The sequence below is a fragment of the Puccinia triticina genome, chromosome 10A (assembly GCF_026914185.1).
Source record: "Puccinia triticina chromosome 10A, complete sequence".
Lineage (NCBI taxonomy): Eukaryota > Fungi > Basidiomycota > Pucciniomycetes > Pucciniales > Pucciniaceae > Puccinia > Puccinia triticina.
The window spans coordinates 1,558,990-1,576,930 of NC_070567.1; the positions used below are offsets into that span (position 1 = coordinate 1,558,990).

At 50.3% G+C, this 17,941-nt stretch overlaps 1 protein-coding gene across 1 annotated transcript; it reads right to left on the minus strand.

Moving 5' to 3' along the window:
• Window positions 1-1,615, minus strand: PtA15_10A180 (uncharacterized protein; the record flags this gene model as incomplete). The annotated part of the gene is made up of 4 exons (XM_053160331.1): window positions 1-30; window positions 977-1,301; window positions 1,376-1,509; window positions 1,595-1,615. The coding sequence occupies 4 exons, from the start codon at window positions 1,613-1,615 to the stop codon at window positions 1-3; spliced, it is 510 nt and encodes a 169-aa protein (XP_053024316.1).
• Window positions 1,616-17,941: the final 16,326 nt, after the last annotated feature.

The window sequence follows — 17,941 nt, forward strand, 5'->3', positions numbered from 1 at the left end:
TCAGAGGATTTTGATAAGGAAGTTTGATGCCTATCATCGGAGAAGAATGCAAGCAGTGTGTCAGTTGTGCAGTGCAAGATATTTTTGGGGGGAGAGCGCCGTCATGGAGGCACTAATGTGCTTGGCAGGCCTCAAAAGGAGAATGTTGATGTGGGGCGCAGGGAAAAGGATAAGGCGAGGAAGTACTATTGTAGGCGTGATGAAGTGAGATAGGATTGATGAGTAGCACTCGGAGAAAGATCCTATTCCGGAAACACCATAAAAGATTTGGGGGCGGGTGTCGGTCCGCTTAATGTTAAACCGCTAATAGGAGGAAACTCATCTTCCCGGGTTTCGCAACCGTCCTCAAAATGGCGATACACGGATAAACTTGGTATCCCGGGACACGCTCTCAGTATCCCGGAATTGACGATATAGGAGGAAATTAGTCATTTGCAGCGGGCAACGATACGGCCAAGAGTGGCATATGAGTACACAAGGTGCCGAAGTCGGCATAACAATGAATGAAGCAAGGACCAATAGCGGCGGATATAGGTATAGATAAGGCCGAGAGTCTTACCTTAAGCGGAATGCAAGGAGCGACTTCCTGATCCGGAAGGCTTCACAACCGGAAATAGGAGAGAAAGATAAAAAAAGCGTTGATGAGATGAGGATTTGGGCCACAGTATAAAAGGAAACGGCTTGTACACAATTCAAGGTCATCGCTTGGCTCCTGCTCGGCGCCAATTGCTTAAGGAGCCAAGCGATCCAGGACAATCGGGACCTGTAGTTAATTGCAAAGTCGGGGGGGGGGGGGGGGGGGGGGGGGGGGGGCGGGATGCTGCCAATTTTTTTTTTGGTGGGCGCGTCGGTCCGCTTAATGTTAAACCGTTAATTTGTTCCAGCAGATGGGGATGAGTTTATTATGATCGAGCTCGATCTTTTGATTTGGGGTGTTCGGATGAGGATCAGCAGGTTGGGATTGGTTGAGGGGCACGAGGCCGGCGTGTTGGTCGATAGCTCTGAACTGGAAAGCGTGTCTTGGATGGGGCCGGGTCTGGGGAAGCGCGCCGGGCTTCAAGGCCAGTCTGGAGATGCACAAGTCGCAGCGATAGAAGTATGCGCCCGGGTCTGCGAGGATCTTCTGGAGCTGGACGGGCAGGAGCGCTGCCGGATCCGGAGCCTGATGGCGAGGGGTGTGGGAGTCATGAGTGGGCGAAGACGGCCTGAAGAGGTCGTGTTGGAGGCCGTCGTCGTCCCCAATCAGGCTCTCCTCTTCGCCCTCGAGGTGGGGCCATATTGATGATGATGATGATAGGTGCCTGATGGGGGTGGGCAGTCAGGCTGTTTGCCGGTACATAAATAGGGGTGCGGTCGATCCAATTGACCACGGCACACTCTCCGACGAGTCCAAGCCAGAGAAGACGACGGTGCGGGCTGTTTGTGGTCGGACTGGCTGCTGGTGATTGGCTGGGCCTTAGGTACCGCTGCCTGGCCGTCGTGGTCGCCGTGTGCCCCGCCAGGAGAGTGCTCGCGCCAAGTCCGCCGGAATAGGACACCGGCAGCCCCTGGCCCGGAACATCTCTTGCCTCTCCCGGCCCCGCCAAGACCGAACTTCCCGATCCGCACCACACATTCAATCCACTTCAACCCAACAACAAATGTTATTTTACCTCTGCTCGCACGTGTTACATGGAGAGTAGTGGTTGGAACTCCGGCGGGCCGCTTTTGGGGATTGGATGACCCGCGCTCTTGTTGGGTAAATAATCTCCTTTAATCGCACTTTTGACCTGCAAGGTCTTTTAAACAGTCAGGCTTGTGACAAATGGGTTGACTTGTTCAGACATGTTCCCTGGACCTCAATAAGACACACTGTTTATGATTTTGCCACTCATCTCGCCGCCCATACTCTACATATGTACAACAAACACTTCATGGTTGGGGTTCGGAATCAATTGGGGTGAAATATGAAGCTTTGAAACCTGGTCCAGCGGGCCGGCTTGTCGATGGTGGGTGTGTTGTGAGGCAGATATTCTGCCACGATGCAGTGGTTGCCAAGCGCCTTATGAAACTAGTCAGTCTGTTGTAATGCTTTGATTTTTTCTTTGCGGCAAGTCATTCAGATCAATGAGTACAAATCATTTCTCCAAAAATTTTAACCACTTAATCAATCTAAACAGTTCCCTGTAAGCACAAACACATAGAGTAACTTTTCTCTTCCTGTCCCTAGCCCCATGATCTCAGTAACTGGTTTTATGTTCCATAGATAGATTCCAAGGGCCCCAGCTTCTTGCATATAGCCAGCCAGGCAGAAAAACTATCAAGGCAAACTCCAGCTTTGTTTTTTCGACCAAAATCAACACCATCCAACAACTCATAAACTGCTCTGATTGAACTAACAATAGGCCAGACCTCACTAAACTATTCCTTGCACCAAAACATGTGGGTTGGGGCAATCCAAAAATTGTGCATCTTGGCATTCCTCTTGGTAGGTGGGGGTTCAAGTATGGAATTGAACCACATGCATGGCAGGTCTTCTCAACCACTGGTGACCTTGCCTTTTGTCACAGAAAATAACATGGGTATGTCCTTATTAATTTTGAAATAAGAGCCAAGAAGAAATAAATTGATTTATGCTGTTATTATGTGTTTCATTGTTCTGGAATACTTTGTAAGTCCCAACACCCGTTACACACCAAGGCTTGGGAGAAATTGGAGGTATGGTATCCAATTTATTGAATTTCTGATTCCATGATCATGTTTAAACTCCAAGATATCTGCTCCTGAGCTTACTGATATATGTATTGTTCACATTTTTACTTGATGGAAAAGAATTGGTGTCAAAGGTACCCAGCCAGAGCAATTCAAAGCAAATGGACCATTTAGCTATGAGAGATGGTAAACAGAAAAGGATTTGTCCATCCAACAGTGAAACAACATACATACCACAAGGTTTGAAAAATTCCTTGGGAAATTATATCTTTGGTGAACTATGCATCTGATGCTTATTGGAATGGTGTATTTTGTTTTGGATCAATTAGATCCTGTGGAAACAACTTCAAAGCAAATTTGGCACAAAGATGAATTGACCATTCATCCCAAAGGGGTTAACATTGACAAATTAAGAGGTGTGTACACTTATTGCCACAGTTCTTTTCTGATGAAGTAATTGTTTTATGATCACAGAAATATTGAAGATTGAGCGACATCAAAAACCAAACTTAAAAGCAGGTTTTTGATCAGCCTAGAAAGCATTATTACAGAAGATCTTCCTGAGCACATCAAAACATTGGAGAATATTGTGAAGAATCTTTATGATGGAAAGATCATTCAAATCCAAAAACGTGAACCATTACTACTTAGAAAAGGAGAAGATGTTTTGCACAATCCCCTTTGGGATAAAATACTCTTCTTTGTGATAGAAGAGCCCCTCTCAGTTTTTGAGAAGTCTGTGAATGGTGTCACTTTGAATCCTTCAACCATTTCAGAACACAAAGCAAGATTAGGAATTTCACATTGGGCTGACCTGATGATTGATTTATTTCATGACCTGAAAAATCTTGAACTTGTCTCCCCAGAGACTCTGGCAGAATTTGAGGAAAAAGATCAAGGTAAACTGTTTGCAAGCTTCATTACTGCCAAATACCCTCAAGATGAATTTCCCAGCACATATATCAACTTTGATCTCAGATCAAGCATTTCTGAAGACCCTGAAATGGAAAATAGCAAGCTGAAGAAGCTTTTGGAAGGTGAGCCTCTTTTTGTGAGTATTTAATGATTCAATTGAAAAATCAAGGTATTAATTCATCCATCTTCTCTTTTATTACAAAAATGGCAGGTTTTGATGACAGAGGTTGGGAGCAGGTTGAATTCCAAGTACTTTGCAATCGGCTTGCACACCAAGAGCCTGCACCTTCATTTACTGGTTTTGATCTTTTTGAGTCAATCAGGGAAGACTTTATTGCAAAAGCATCAGCAGAGAATTCCTGCTCAGTATCTGAAATAGAAATCCTCTTAGAAACAATCATCACCCACATTGCTGCATTCAAATATAGAATAGATGATGTGAAAAAAGCACTCACCCATTACAAATTGCTGTATGACATGTTAAAAATGATACTGAGAAAATATCCACAGGTGCTCTCCGACAGCTTCAAACAGTCAATGAAATTTCGACAACTTCGGGTCTTTGAGGAAGTTATTTTGATGATTTCAAGTGTCAACCAGTTTGGATACAAGATTTTCAAGATGTTGCCACTGCATATAATTAACAAACATGAAGAATTAGTGCCTTACACCAATGAGTTACACTTCACAAATCTGGATGATAAACCAATATATCTTGAAATGGAGCCAGAAATGGAAGTCTTAGCCAGAAACATATTAGAGGGCCCAAAATACCTGACTGATTCAAACATAAAGAGAAGAATTTCAAACTTTTATTTCAACAATAAAGACAAAGATTATTACGTAGAAAATGGAATAGAGGTTCAAATATCAATGTGGTTTAGTCTAATTTCAAGGTCCAAGTATCAGGAAGCCAAGAAAATATTTTTGGAGAGGGGAAAGGAGTTCCCTGAGTATTTGAAGAAAATGATTGATGATCAGTATCTGATGTACCTTATTCAAAAGGAGAAACTCATAAAATTCAAAAGTGGAACAAATGAATCCTTCTTATACAGCATTAGGCAATTGGAATTTTATGGACTGAAAGATTGTGTGAACTTTGACAAACATAGGGGGGATAACTTGAAGAAATTTTGCACTTTATTTCATTACCCAATTCAAAATTGAATTGGCTTTATCTATTCATAGATTTTTTTTTGTTACCCTCTTCACATTTGTTTCATTCCAGTCACATAAAATCCTTAGTCACTGTAATGTTCCTGGGGCTGAAACTTTCAAAGGAGAACTTTGTGAGATTGCAGGCCTAGGTGACCAGTGCCAAAAGGCGCTGCAACCTAATAAAGCTACGGAAAGAGGTAAGCATTGGAAACCACTTCCACAGTCCCGCACTGAAGCTGGAAATACTGAGTAAACTTTTGTGAACCACAGATCCAGGCTTACAGCGGACCCATAAAAGCTTTTGACTTTTGTTGCGCGCTTTGAAACTTTCTGCCGCAGCGGCCAATCTTCTCGCAGCATAAATGGACTGTGCTCAGGGGATCACAGGGGGATATGACTGCAGGCCTGCAAGCGCTGTGGTGATTTATACAGACGAGCGCGGTAGAATGTCCACGCGGGGATAGCGCGGGTGGGGAATGCACAAAGCCGCTCAGGCAGAGTGCATTCCGGTGACATAAGCACTGAGGATGAGGTTCGGAAAGCATGCTAGGAAAGCTTAGGGAAAGTCACGCGCGGATTGGAATGCACGGATCGCGGATGGCGGATCGCGGATTTTGGATTGGGTATTTGGATTGGAGCGGAAAAGACAGGGCTGGACTGCGGCGGGACTACACACGTGGACTGGTAGCAGCGGCGCGTCAGCGGGTGAGCCATGACAGCCAGAGCGGGTTCCACCAGCGGGTGGAACCGGGGTGAAGGCGGTGGCGAGAGAACGACTGACGGGGGCTAGACAGAGGACGGTGGGAGGACAAGCGTCAGAGAGGAGCGGAGTCTGGGAGAGTGACGAGCGGGATAGCGGGCGGAGCTGGAGGACTAGTGCGGGAAAGTGTCAGGTGTGCGGGATCGGGTGGGAACAGTGACATGTGTGGAGGGAAGGATGGGGGGTGGCTCAGGGTTTTCTCCTCTCTGGGCATCATCCCATTAATCTTCATCCTATCAATTTATTACGGATTTCAATCATCATTGTACTTACAACTACGGACGTACAAGAGTTATTGGGAGATTATCTGTGTTCTTATTCTTATCAGAGAGTTACTGCGGATTCTTGCGCTTACGAAGTGCGGAGCTTTATTCACTTGCGGATTATTACACTATAGATCAGGCTTGGTAGAGGAGCACTGAAGGCTAGCGGAAAGTAGCAGTGCGGAGCCAAGTTACCGACAATCACACAGCCCGGACATAAATATTCTTGAAGAAGGCGGTCAGCGGACATTCTTCACCAGCTAACCAGCTTTCTTTCTCACAAGTGGGGGTCTGGCCGGGAAACCCAACTTTGTGTCGTTATTGGATACTTGGGAACTAGACTTGCGCGGAAACGTTGAATGAACCCTTCGGAAGGCGAATTCTTTACTCCAGGTGACAAAGAATCTCAGATCGGATCAGGCGGCTCGGACAGCGGAGACACAGTAATTGCAGAAAACGGAGAAGGTTCTTCTTCAAGACCAGCCGAAAGACAATTGTGGTTGGGATTAGCGGGAGGACCGAGACTAGGACAGATATCTTTCTCGTCGGCGCGGAGTCAGTTTTCACCTAATCAGTCAATCGCAGCGAGGAGGCAACAGTTGTACCAGCGGAGCACCCTGAACGATCGACCAGCGGTGTCAGCGGGAGGAACAACGAGCGGAACTTACAGAGTTCAACCAGAGGAGACAGAAGACGAGACCATGGAAGAAGTGCTAGGTGGACAACAACCTGCGGCTCCTGCGCTGAGCGGAGCAAAGATACGGCCCAGGGATTATCCGCACCTTAAGTTTTCAGAGGCGGAGGTGGAGCGTTTTATCAACCGGTTTGAAAGAGCGGCTCTGCAAGAAGGTCTGACGGATGCGGATAAAGCGTACCAGGTGGTCAACTTCTTTCCGGAAGGCAAGGACTTGCGGGAAGTGGAGGAAATGAAGGGGTTCGAGAGTAAAGATTGGACCAAGCTCAAGGAGGAGATACTTGAGAGGTGGGAAGATCGTGGACCCAGGTATTGGGAGAGTGACTTGGAGAAAGTGGCTTTGGAGCGTGCGGAAAAGGGCGGTGTGCGGACAAGAGCGGAGTATGTGTCCTACATTACCAGTTTTGACCAGGTTCTGCGGTATCTGGAGCGGAACGAGATCGTGACGGCCAATATGGGTACGACGAAGCGGATTTTCTTGAAGGGATTTGACCGGACCTTCACTGAGAAGGTGCTTCGGGGACTTAACAAGCGAGGACTGATGGTCAAACCACGACTAGGTGGGCCAAAACTGCTGCCCAGCATGAAGGAGCTGCGCTCTGCTGTCAAGGCGGAACTCAAAGTGTTGGAGCTCATGAACGACAGCCAAGGAGATGCAGTTGTGAGGGTGGAACCGGCTCCGCAGGCGCCGGTGACAGTCAAAGATGTGAGTGACCTGGCGGATATGCTGAAAGAATTGAAGCTGTTCATGCAGAAAGCGGCGCACAAGCAACCGAAGGAACAACAGGCGGCCGTGGCACCAGCAGCCGCTCCCGCGGCTCCTCAAACGGACGGTGCTCCGCAGGCTGGTGGGATGCCGCCGTGGAGGCGAGGACCTCCGGTGTGTGACTACTGTAAGGAAACTGGCCATATGCGGAATCAGTGCAAGTACTTCGAAACGGATCAGGCTGCGGGAAAATTTTCCTCGTGGGGGCGCGCTTTCTTTTGGCCGGATCGTACGCCAGTGGATGGACCGATTCCGAGGGACGTGGTGCGGGCCGGGCAACCTTTGGCGAAAGGAAAAGAGGTGGAAGGGAAAGTGAATATTGGGATGGTCAAGGGCATGGTGTGGAAGCCGCCGGCAGTGGCCAGCAGTGTGAAGTGCGTGCAAATGGGGGAAGTCTTCTTAGGGGAGCGTTTGGAGAAGATGGATTTGGATCCCGTTCCCGCTCCTAAAGCCAGACCGGAGCCGGTCAAGCAGCTTCTGGTAGCTCCGGTGGCGGGGGGCAACAAGAAAAAGGCGGCAGAAGTTGCACGGCGAGCAATGGGCGCGGAAACCACGGTAGCCCTTACCTTGAGGGAGCTGGCGGCAATTTCCCCGGTGATGGCGGATGAGATGATCAGCGTGTTGAAAGAGGCGTCAGATGAAAGGAAGCCAGCGGCGATGGCTGTCACCACTAACCCGGAAACTGCGGAGGTTAAGTGTGCGGAGTTTGGACACTCGCTGGATTCAATTCCCGTTCTACCATCTATGGCCGTGTCCTGCCCACTGGGATACGTGAGTATGAGGGTAGGAAACGTCACGAAATGGGCTATGATTGACACAGGGTCCATGAACAACATTCTCCTGGCGGATTTGGAGTCGGAGGCTAACTTGGTGCTGCGGAAGACTCACATAAAAATCCGCACGATGGGTGGATTTACTTGTGAAGTGGACGGGATAGCGGAGGCGGAGACCGTGGAGGTGGCGAGAGTGGTCAAGAATTTATCGTTCTTGGTGACTAGGTCTCACCAGATCATCCTTGGTCGACCAGCACACTTTGCCTTTCGGGCGCAGCTGCGTTTCTGTCCCGCAAGGCAAGAGGAAGTGATGCGGGTGCAAGGGACTCACGGGAAGCAGTACGAGACGATCATCTGCCAGCCTCAAAGCGGAGATTGGGTGACGGAGGTGGGCGATGGGGCACTGCATCACTGTGCGGAGCCTCCCGCGGAGGATTTTTGGTTGTTGGCCAAGCTATCCGGGCGGAGGAAGCTTTGACTCAGCCTGGACGGTCAAAATTTAAGAAGCAGGAGGGTATTGACGAAGGCACGGCGAGGCAGTTCAATACCAAAGTGAGCTCTCCATCGTGTGCATCTCTGAGTGTGGAAGGATCAAAGCACTACCACAGCGCCACTGTGGTGAGCCGTTACTCTGCGACAGGGACAAGTGACAAGTGGAAAGTGGGAATGGATGAGAGCGGAAAAATTGGTGCGAAAATCAGGAGCTGCGCGGCGGAGGCGAGCAGTGTACAAGTAAGTCCTCCCAAGTATGCACTTCCGAGTTGGCTTTCTACGAAACCCTACCATTGTGCCATGGTTGTGAGGGAAATGACACGTCCGCGCAGGGGTTTGATTGTGGCCAGGACGATCGGCGGCGACGGTGAAGCAATAATGGGCCGAGTCAACGGGGGGAGGTATAAACCGGTGGCAAAGAAGGTGCGGCCGCGGAATGTGGCGATGCCGCAGGAGCTCAACCCGCCATTGAGGGAGATCAAGTGGAGCCGGGATCCGTTCAAGACACTTCTGCATCGGGTTCCGCCAAGGTTCAAGCCGACGAAGCGGATTACGGTGGAACGGATGGCCAGTCTCAACTTTGGGCCACTGGAATGGCTCCACGAGGAGGAGTTCCACTTATTGGCCAAAGCCATCACGTTGCGGGAGAAGGTGTTTTCATTTGGACCGGAAGATCGGGGCTTACTCAAGCGGAGTATTGGGGATCCTTATCAAATACCCACGGTTCCGCATGAGCCATGGCAGATACGGCCCATCCCTATACCAGCGGCGATTTGGGGAGAGATGACGGAGCTGGTGCGGGAACGGTTGCGGACGGGGTTGTATGAGCAATCATGCTCCAGCTATTCTAGTCCGATCTTTGCGGTAATTAAGCAGGACAAGAAGAGTCTGCGGATTGTGCACGACTTGCAACGGCTTAATTCGGTCACTATACGGGACGCTGGGTTGCCGCCACGCATAGAGGAGTTCATTGAAACTATGGCAGGGCGGGTTTGCTATGGTCTGGTGGACGTAATGGGCGGATATGACCAGCGGGAATTGCATACAGAGTCAAGGCCGCTGATGGCGTTCGAGACGCAATTGGGGCGCTTGCAGCTTACTTGGCTTCCGCAAGGGGCTACAAATTCGGTGGCGGTGTATCAGGCGCAGATGTCCTGGATCCTTCAGGATGAGTTACCTCATACGGCGCAGATATTTATTGACGATGCGGCCGTGAAAGGACCAAGGAGTGACTACGGCGGAGAATCCTAATATTCGTCGGTTTATCTGGGAATACGCGGTGGCTCTGGAGCGGGTTTTGTTTTGGATTGAGGAAGCGGGCCTTACGGTTTCAGGAAAGAAGTTTGCGGTTTGTGTACCGGCGCTGGAGGTCCTAGGGCACGAGGTGTCTAAAGACGGACGGCGGGTCGCGGAACCTAAGCGGAACAAGATACTGGATTGGCCAAAACCACGCACGGCGTCTCATATCCTGCAGTTCCTTGGGTTATGTAGTTTTGTGCGCATGTTTATCGAGAGGTTTGCAGAAATTGCGAGTCCGATGCGGAGATTGACACGCAAGAATGCGGAGTGGAACTGGACCCAAGAGTGTGATGAGGCGTTCGCAATGCTGAAGGACATAGTAGGCCGAAAGATCTTGTAATTAAAGGAACTCGACTACAATAGCGTCAGAATTTGTTTGGCAGTGGACTCAAGTGAGTTTGGTGCGGGTGGAGTACTCACCCAGGAAGAGGACGGGAAGGATCGGCCCGTGCTGTATGAATCGGTGACGTTTACAGATGTGGAGTCGCGGTATTCTCAGCCAAAGTTGGAGCTGTGCGGAGTGGCAAAAATCGTGAGGAGATTGCAACACATACTGTGGGGCGTCTATTTCGAGTTACTGGTTGATGCGGGGGTGTTGGTGCGGATGATCAACTGTCCATCGTTGCCTAATGCCCCTATGACGCGGTGGGTGGCATTCTTGCAGCTGTTTTCTTTCGAAGTGGTGCACGTGTCGGGCAAGGCGTTCACGTTGCCGGACGCGCTTTCCTGCATTCCCCTGGGTGACAATGAGGATTGATTTGCGTTGGCGGAACAGCTGGACGTGGAGCGGCGGATTCTTGATGTGCGAATGGCAAAGGATGCGGCCGTGAAGGGGGGCGGGGGCTTGCCAGTGACTCAGACGCCGAGGTACGAGTACTTGGTGGTGTTCCTGACGACTCTTTGCTATCCTGCGGGAATTGGGCCGACAGTTCAGCGCTGGATCAAGCGTAAAGCGGCAAACTTCTTCGTGCATGAGGGTCAACTATGGCGTCGGAGCGCACCGGTGCACTTCGTGGTAGTGACGCGGCGCATTGATCAGGAAGCTGTCCTGCGGAGTTTGCATGAAGAGCTGGTTCATCGAGGCGAAGCGGAAACTAGACGGCAAGTGCAGTCGCGGTTTTGGTGGCCGGGTGTTACGAGGAGTGTGCGGCAATGGGTGCGGAGTTGCGAGCAATGCCAGAGGCGTAGTCAGCGTCTGCCTAAAGAGATTGGGAAGCCTACAGAAACAGACACACTATTTAGTAGGATATCTATGGATGTGGCGCACATTAAGGCAGGGAAATTCAAGTACCTAATTGTAGCGCGAGATGATCTTTCCGGCTGGGTGGAGGCGCGACCTCTGGTTAATCTTACAGCGGCGAACGTCAAGCAGTTTTTGGAAGAGGACTGGTTTGCGCGGTTTGGGAGTGTGCGACTTATCACAGTGGACGGCAGTGCGGAATTTCGTGGCGGCTTGTGGAAATTGGTGGAGTCGTGTGGTGCTAAGTTTGGTAAAGTAACGGAGTACTACCCAGAAGGTGCGGGAATGATTGAGCGTGGCCATCAGCCAATCAAGAGCGCTCTGGTGAAACTGTGTGGCGAGGATGGTAAGAAGTGGCAGCAGTATCTGCCCGCCGTTTTGTTTGCCAATCGGATTTCCACTAAGCGGACGACGGGGTATTCGCCGTACGAGATGTTGTTTGGGTGTCAGCCGGTCTTGCCGGTAGATATAGAGATGTTCACGTATCTGGCGGTAGACTGGTGGAAATTTAAATTAGCGGACGACTTGCTTTTGGCGCGATTGGAGCAGCTGTTGCGGCGGGATTCAGTTATCGCGAAGGCGGCGACGCGCCTTAAGGAGAGTCGTGCGAAGGCGGTCCGGTATTGGGACTGTTGGTGTTCTCATTGCTTGCGGGATTCTCTCCGCAAGGGGGAATTGGTTCTCCTTTACAATCGTAGCCTTGAGTCTCAGTGGGGTAAGCTGTTTGCTGACCGATGGAATGGTCCTTATTGCATTGTGTCGCAATTTCCTGGGGGAAGTTACGAGCTGGAGGAACTGGACAGGACGCTTCTGAAGCGGCGGGCGGCGGCGACGCATGTCAAGCGGTTTTATGCACGGGGTTCTACGGATTTTGATCAGATCGCAGAATCTGATGATTCTGAGGAAGAGGTTTGGGTCCCTGAGGAAGTCTTTTCTTCAGCAAGCTCAGATGGTGCAGAGGACACGGATGCGGCATCTAGCAATGAGGATTCTGGTTTGGAAGCGGTGTTGGAAGAGGACGGTGCGGATCAGGCACATCCGCCATTGCGACGGAGTCGGCGTTTGCGGACCGCTGGGGACAGCGGTAAAAAGGCTGGGGCGGGGAAATCCGTGGCAGGCAAAAGCCACAAGTGATCATTGGTGAGGGGGTGCGCTATCTGGTCTACAGCCAGGTTACATAGCCACCCCAGAATGTTCGTTATCTTATAGAGTTTGGTTTCAGTTTTGTTATACGTTTCACTGGCTTGTTGTCTATCTGTATTTCTAGGGGCGGGGTGCGGGGATTTTTGTGCAGAAAAATCCTTCTGGGGCGGACCAGGTACCTTGCGGAGTTTTTCTCTCGTGGATTGCGGTTTCTTTCTGGATTGTGTTACGGTAAAAGGGTGGTGAAAAAAAAAAAAAAAAAAAGAAGGATAAAAATGGAAAACGCAGTGCGGGGACTAAAGTGGTTCTCATTCTGGGGCGGTCCAGGAACTTATAAAAATATTTTTTTTGGGATGGCGGACCTTTTTGCTCACTTTGCTGTGGATTCTCAGCAGTTTTCTCCCTCTAGGTGGAAATTATCCGGGTGCGGAGCTCAGGATGCGCGTGTATTTCAAGCATTGTTTCCGCAGGATAGGACTATATACAAGGGGGGAGAAAACAACAGAGAAGCAGAAGAGAAAGCGGGAAAAGGGAAGCTAGGGAAGTCAGGAGTCAGAGGAGCGGCGGGTACGCTCAGTACGAATGTGCTCTGCAGGGATAGGAGCGTCATAGTCCGCGGTGGTAGGTTGTGCGGGGTGCGGTTCGTTCCGTAGCGCGTCCTCCATGTTCTGTTGAGCTCGGAGAGTACGTTCGTCGGCGGGAACAACAATGGCTAGCTTGAGTTGTTCGACGAGCTGGTTGATGCCAACAAGGAAGAATGCGTACCTACGGCGGCGTTGTGCGGGCGTTATCGCGGAGATGTGAAGCAGGGCGCGGTACATATTGCGGAAGGCGCCTACAAAGTCGAGTAAGGCGGCGGCGGGGAACACGGCTTGCTCCCAGAGGGGGTTGTTGGGGAAGGTGTCGCGTAGGTTGCGGGAGATTTCCGCGAGTTGGCGATTTAGTAACCCAGCTTCAGTGTCCGCGGCAGGCTCGGCAGGCGGCGGTAGATGGATAGGTACCGACGAGGCTCGAGGGCGTGGAGTCGGAGAGTCACGAGACGCGGCTCAAACGGTAGCGGCTGGCGGGGCAAGGAGTCGAGGTGCCTTTGGAGTGGTATTGGCCGGCGGAGAAGGCGGGTCCGTGGACTCCAACGTGTGGATCAAGGCGGCGCGGGCGGTTCTGGCTTCCGGGATCTTGGCGTGCGGAATGGACTGCGGGGAACTGGGCGGTGAGCCGGAAGGGGTATGGGACGGGTCTTCAGGTGCCATCTCGGTGTCCTTTGCTGGGGTGGCTGGAGCAAAAAAAAAAAAAAAAAAAAGTGGTCAATGGTTAGCGGTGACGCAACAAGCAGAAGCGGAAAGATTACCTACCGGGAGCCTGGGGAAACATGGGCTCTGGAGAAAGAACGATTGGAGTTGGGTCACACGGACGAGCGGAAAAACGGGCTGCGAGACCTAGAGTTGGCGGACCGGCTGGGCATGCACGCTTAGAGGACCGATCCGTAGAATCCGCCAAGGGGCGCTTCGAACCAGTAGTGGGAGAAGGCCTGGCAGCCGATGAAGGTCCAGTGGCAGGGGTTGATGCGGGTTCTTGAGCACGTTTGAGACGCTCGTCGACTAAAGGTCTGTTGACGCCGTGTTTACGGGCCCACGCCTGGGCTTGTTGGATGTATTCTTTGGCGCTTGAGCAGTCGGCACAATTGGGTGGCAGCGTCATAAGGTCTTCACCGTGTGCGGAGAGCGACTTGGTGCGGGAACTGACCAAGATAACAGACGGGGAACGTTCCGCACGAGAGCTTTGGGATCCAGACGGCGGTGGACGGTTTTGCGATTCGCGGTTTCTGCGGGAGCTGTCGGATTTGGGAGTGAAGGCAGAGCAGCGGCGTTTTGAATCTCTACAGTTGTTACACGCACAACCAGCGCGGGAGTAGACGCAGGGTAGTCCGAGTCGAGTGCAGTGATCGCAAGCTACCATACTGAACGGGAGGAGATGTGTGGGAAAGGAGGATGATGTTGTATGGGTATGTGTGACAAGTGTGGGAGCGGGCGAATGGGTGGGAAGATCCTGGGGGCAGGACTTCAAAACTGGGGCGGATTTGGTGATTTATATAGGCAAGTGCGGTAGAATGTCCACGCGGGGAATGCACAAAGCCGCTCAGGCAGAGTGCATTCTGGTGACATAAGCACTGAGGATGAGGTCAGGAAAGCACGCTAGGAAAGCTTACGGAAAGTCACGCGCGGATTGGAATGCACGGATCGCAGATTTTGGATCGGGTATTTGGATCGGAGCGGAAAAGACAGGGCTGGACTGCGGCGGGACTACACACGTGGACTGGTAGCAGCGGCGCGTCAGCGGGTGAGCCATGACAGCCAGAGCGGGTTCCACCAGCGGGTGGAACCGGGGTGAAGGCGGTGGCGAGAGAACGACTGACGGGGGCTAGACAGAGGACGGTGGGAGGACAAGCGTCAGAGAGGAGCGGAGTCTGGGAGAGTGACGAGCGGGATAGCGGGCGGAGCTGGAGGACTAGTGCGGGATAGGGTGGGAACGGTGACATGCGTGGAGGGAAGGATGGGGGGTGGCTCAGGGTTTTCTCCTCTCTGGGCATCATCCCATTAATCTTCATCCTATCAATTTATTACGGATTTCAATCATCATTGTACTTACAACTACGGACGTACAAGAGTTATTGGGAGATTATCTGTGTTCTTATTCTTATCAGAGAGTTACTGCGGATTCTTGCGCTTACAAAGTGCGGAGCTTTATTCACTTGCGGATTATTACGCTATAGATCAGGCTTGGTAGAGGAGCGCTGAAGGCTAGCAGAAAGTAGCAGTGCGGAGCCAAGTTACCGACAATCACACAGCCCGGACATAAATATTCTTGAAGAAGGCGGTCAGCGGACATTCTTCACCAGCTAACCAGCTTTCTTTCTCACAGCGCCCAGCCAGTCCGTCCCACGACACCCAACCACCATTGCCACTACCCACCTTTGCCGTTTCTGTCTCCATCACCGTCGCGGTCGCAGCCGCCGTCGCCGTCACCGTCCCCTTCACCGTCACCGTCGCCGCCAGATCCATCCATGCGGATCAATCCCATTTGGCAATTGGACAGTTTAGACAGGTTTGCCTTCCTTTTCGTTTACCTCAAATACCACTTACCTAGCTGACAGCACTCCCCCTTCTCTAGGCTCAATGTATGTCAAGTACAGCGCATCCTTCAAGTACATCGTTGTTCAGGCGGCCCTTCATGGGAAAAACTTTGCAGAAATCAATGTTGCAAATGGATCTGAGGTCAGTTCTGATTCCCTGCAACACCGGTGTTTGTTATATGAGACAACGCGAGCTTCTGTCACCAATCCAGCTACCTACCAAACCAGGGGTCGGCCCTTGGCTCTCAACAACAAAGAAAGGGACTTTCTCTTGGATATGGTCACCAACCATCCAACAATCTACCTTGAAGAAATATGGGAATCCCTAATGGAGCAGTGTAACGCTCACATCTCTTTACAAACAATATCAAATGAAATTCATGAATTACTGCAAAATACTATCAATAAATTTAGTGATCTAAATGGTTGATTGCTACGTTATGTACTGTTTGGCTTTACTGCAAAAGACTATCAATAAGTTTGGTATAGCAGTCATTGGTCCCTTCCACATCCAATTCCTTGTGCCAACCTGTGCCAACATTTCCACCTGCAGTACAGCCAAGGTCTAGTATGCAGATGCCACCTGCCTTCCATTTTATAATACAGGGCCTTTAACAAGCTAGATACCAGGGCCATGTGGTGGTCTTGGCCAGCACCACCACTACACATCTTTGGTCCCAGGTCTGGTCTCCCTTCTTCAGAAGTTCAAGTACCGCTGATGGCACTGGTTGAGAGTTACCTGTACAGATGGTACAGACTTTTAGTGATACAGGTAACTTGGTACCAAAAAAGCCTCCAAATTAGCTCCACCCATAGCCCAGCCACGTTTAGCCAGTGACTTGGACAAAGCATCAAAAAAAAAAAACAATGGAAAAAACACAATGCAAAAAACCCAAATACAAAACAAAAACATAGTTGAGAAAAAGGCATTGATCCCTTCCACGTCCAATTCCTTGCGTTGACCTGTGCCAACATTGCTGCCTGCAGTACAGCCAAGGTGTAGTATGCAGAGGCCACCTGCCTTCCAATTTGGAATACAGGGCCTTTAACAAGCTAGAGACCGGGGCCATGTGGCGGTCTTGGCCAGCACCACCACTACATATCTTTGGCAGAGGTCCCAGGTCTGGTCTCCCTTCTTTGGAAGTTTGAGTACCACTGATGGCACTGGTTGAGAGTTCCCTGTACAGATGGTACAGAATATTAGTGATACAGGTAACTTGGTACCAAAAAAGCCTCCAAATTAGCTCCGCCCGTAGCCCGGCCACGTTTAGCCGGTGACTTGGACAAAGCATCCAAAAAAAACAATGGAAGAAACACAAAATTCAAAAAATACAATGCAAAAAACCCAAATACAAAACAAAAATGTAGTTGAGAGAAAGTTGTCTGACATGTTGGTCCAGAGCCTCCATAGTTTGACCAACAAAACCTTGCCATGTGCATCTTCCCAAAATTTTGAAATTTTGTTCATAAAGGCCTTAAATTTAGCTCCAAATTTCAGTAAAATTCAATTGTGAATGCCCCTAAGCATGTAGCAAACAGAAGTGTATGGAAATAGGTATAGAGGGAATAAATACAAAAATGGCATGCCATGATCAAAAGGAAAATATGATGAGAGATCCCAGTTTATTAAAGCCTCTGAATCACAAAACAAAACTTCAAGGGTTTCCCCTACAAATCTCCAAAAATCACAAAAAAATGCAGGGTTTCCCCTCTACAACTTCCAGCAAAAGAAATGAAGGGTTTTCCCTCTACAAATTCCAAAATCAACAAAAAAACACAATTTTACAACAACCTGCAACCAGCCACCTAACATCAGCAAGCTGATGCACTGTGGCCCACCATCCATCCCTGTCTAGCAGGGTTAAAAAACGGTGAGAGGATGACCCCCAGTGCGCCGCATTTAAGGCATTATGCAAAGGGGGGCCAGCGAGTTTCAACCCCTCAAACTGCACAAGTGCAACAGCGTAGGGGGTGAGGACGAACCGCACACTGGAAGTACAGTGGCAGAGGACACCTGGGGGATTATCCAAACACAAGAGCACCCCTCCTTTTATACACCATCAACCAGCAGTGCCAAGCTTGCCTCAAGCCTTCCCCTTGGATCCCCCCGCATGTATCCTTGACAACAAAGCCTCCGCCATGCCGCCGCTGTACATATTTTTGACCCGCAAGGCATTAGCTACATCTCAGATCTTCTGGCCATCCTGGTCAACACATCTGATGTGTGCTACTGGAAGCTGAAATCAACCGTAGAATTTGACCTGTTGGGGGCATTGTGACACGTGTTGCCACCACCATGTTCCTTTGACACCATGGCTACTCCTGCCCTCACCAAGCCATCTCCTTCCAACAACAAGCCAACTGACCCGCCCAAGAATGCTGATGTGCTCTGTCACAACTTCCAGCTCAGAAGTACCACCCGGCCTGACTTCCTCCCGTATCAAGGATGGCCCCGACTTCGACTTTGTTGCTTTGGCTTCCCCTTTCCATGGGACGTAAGCCGCCAATTTTGTTTGTCCACTCCTCGAAGTTGCTGGTGGCTGCTTACCCGCAATCTGGCAAATGATGGTTGTAAGTCAAGTTCTTTGACAATCCCAAGGTGACTTGAAACTACGGG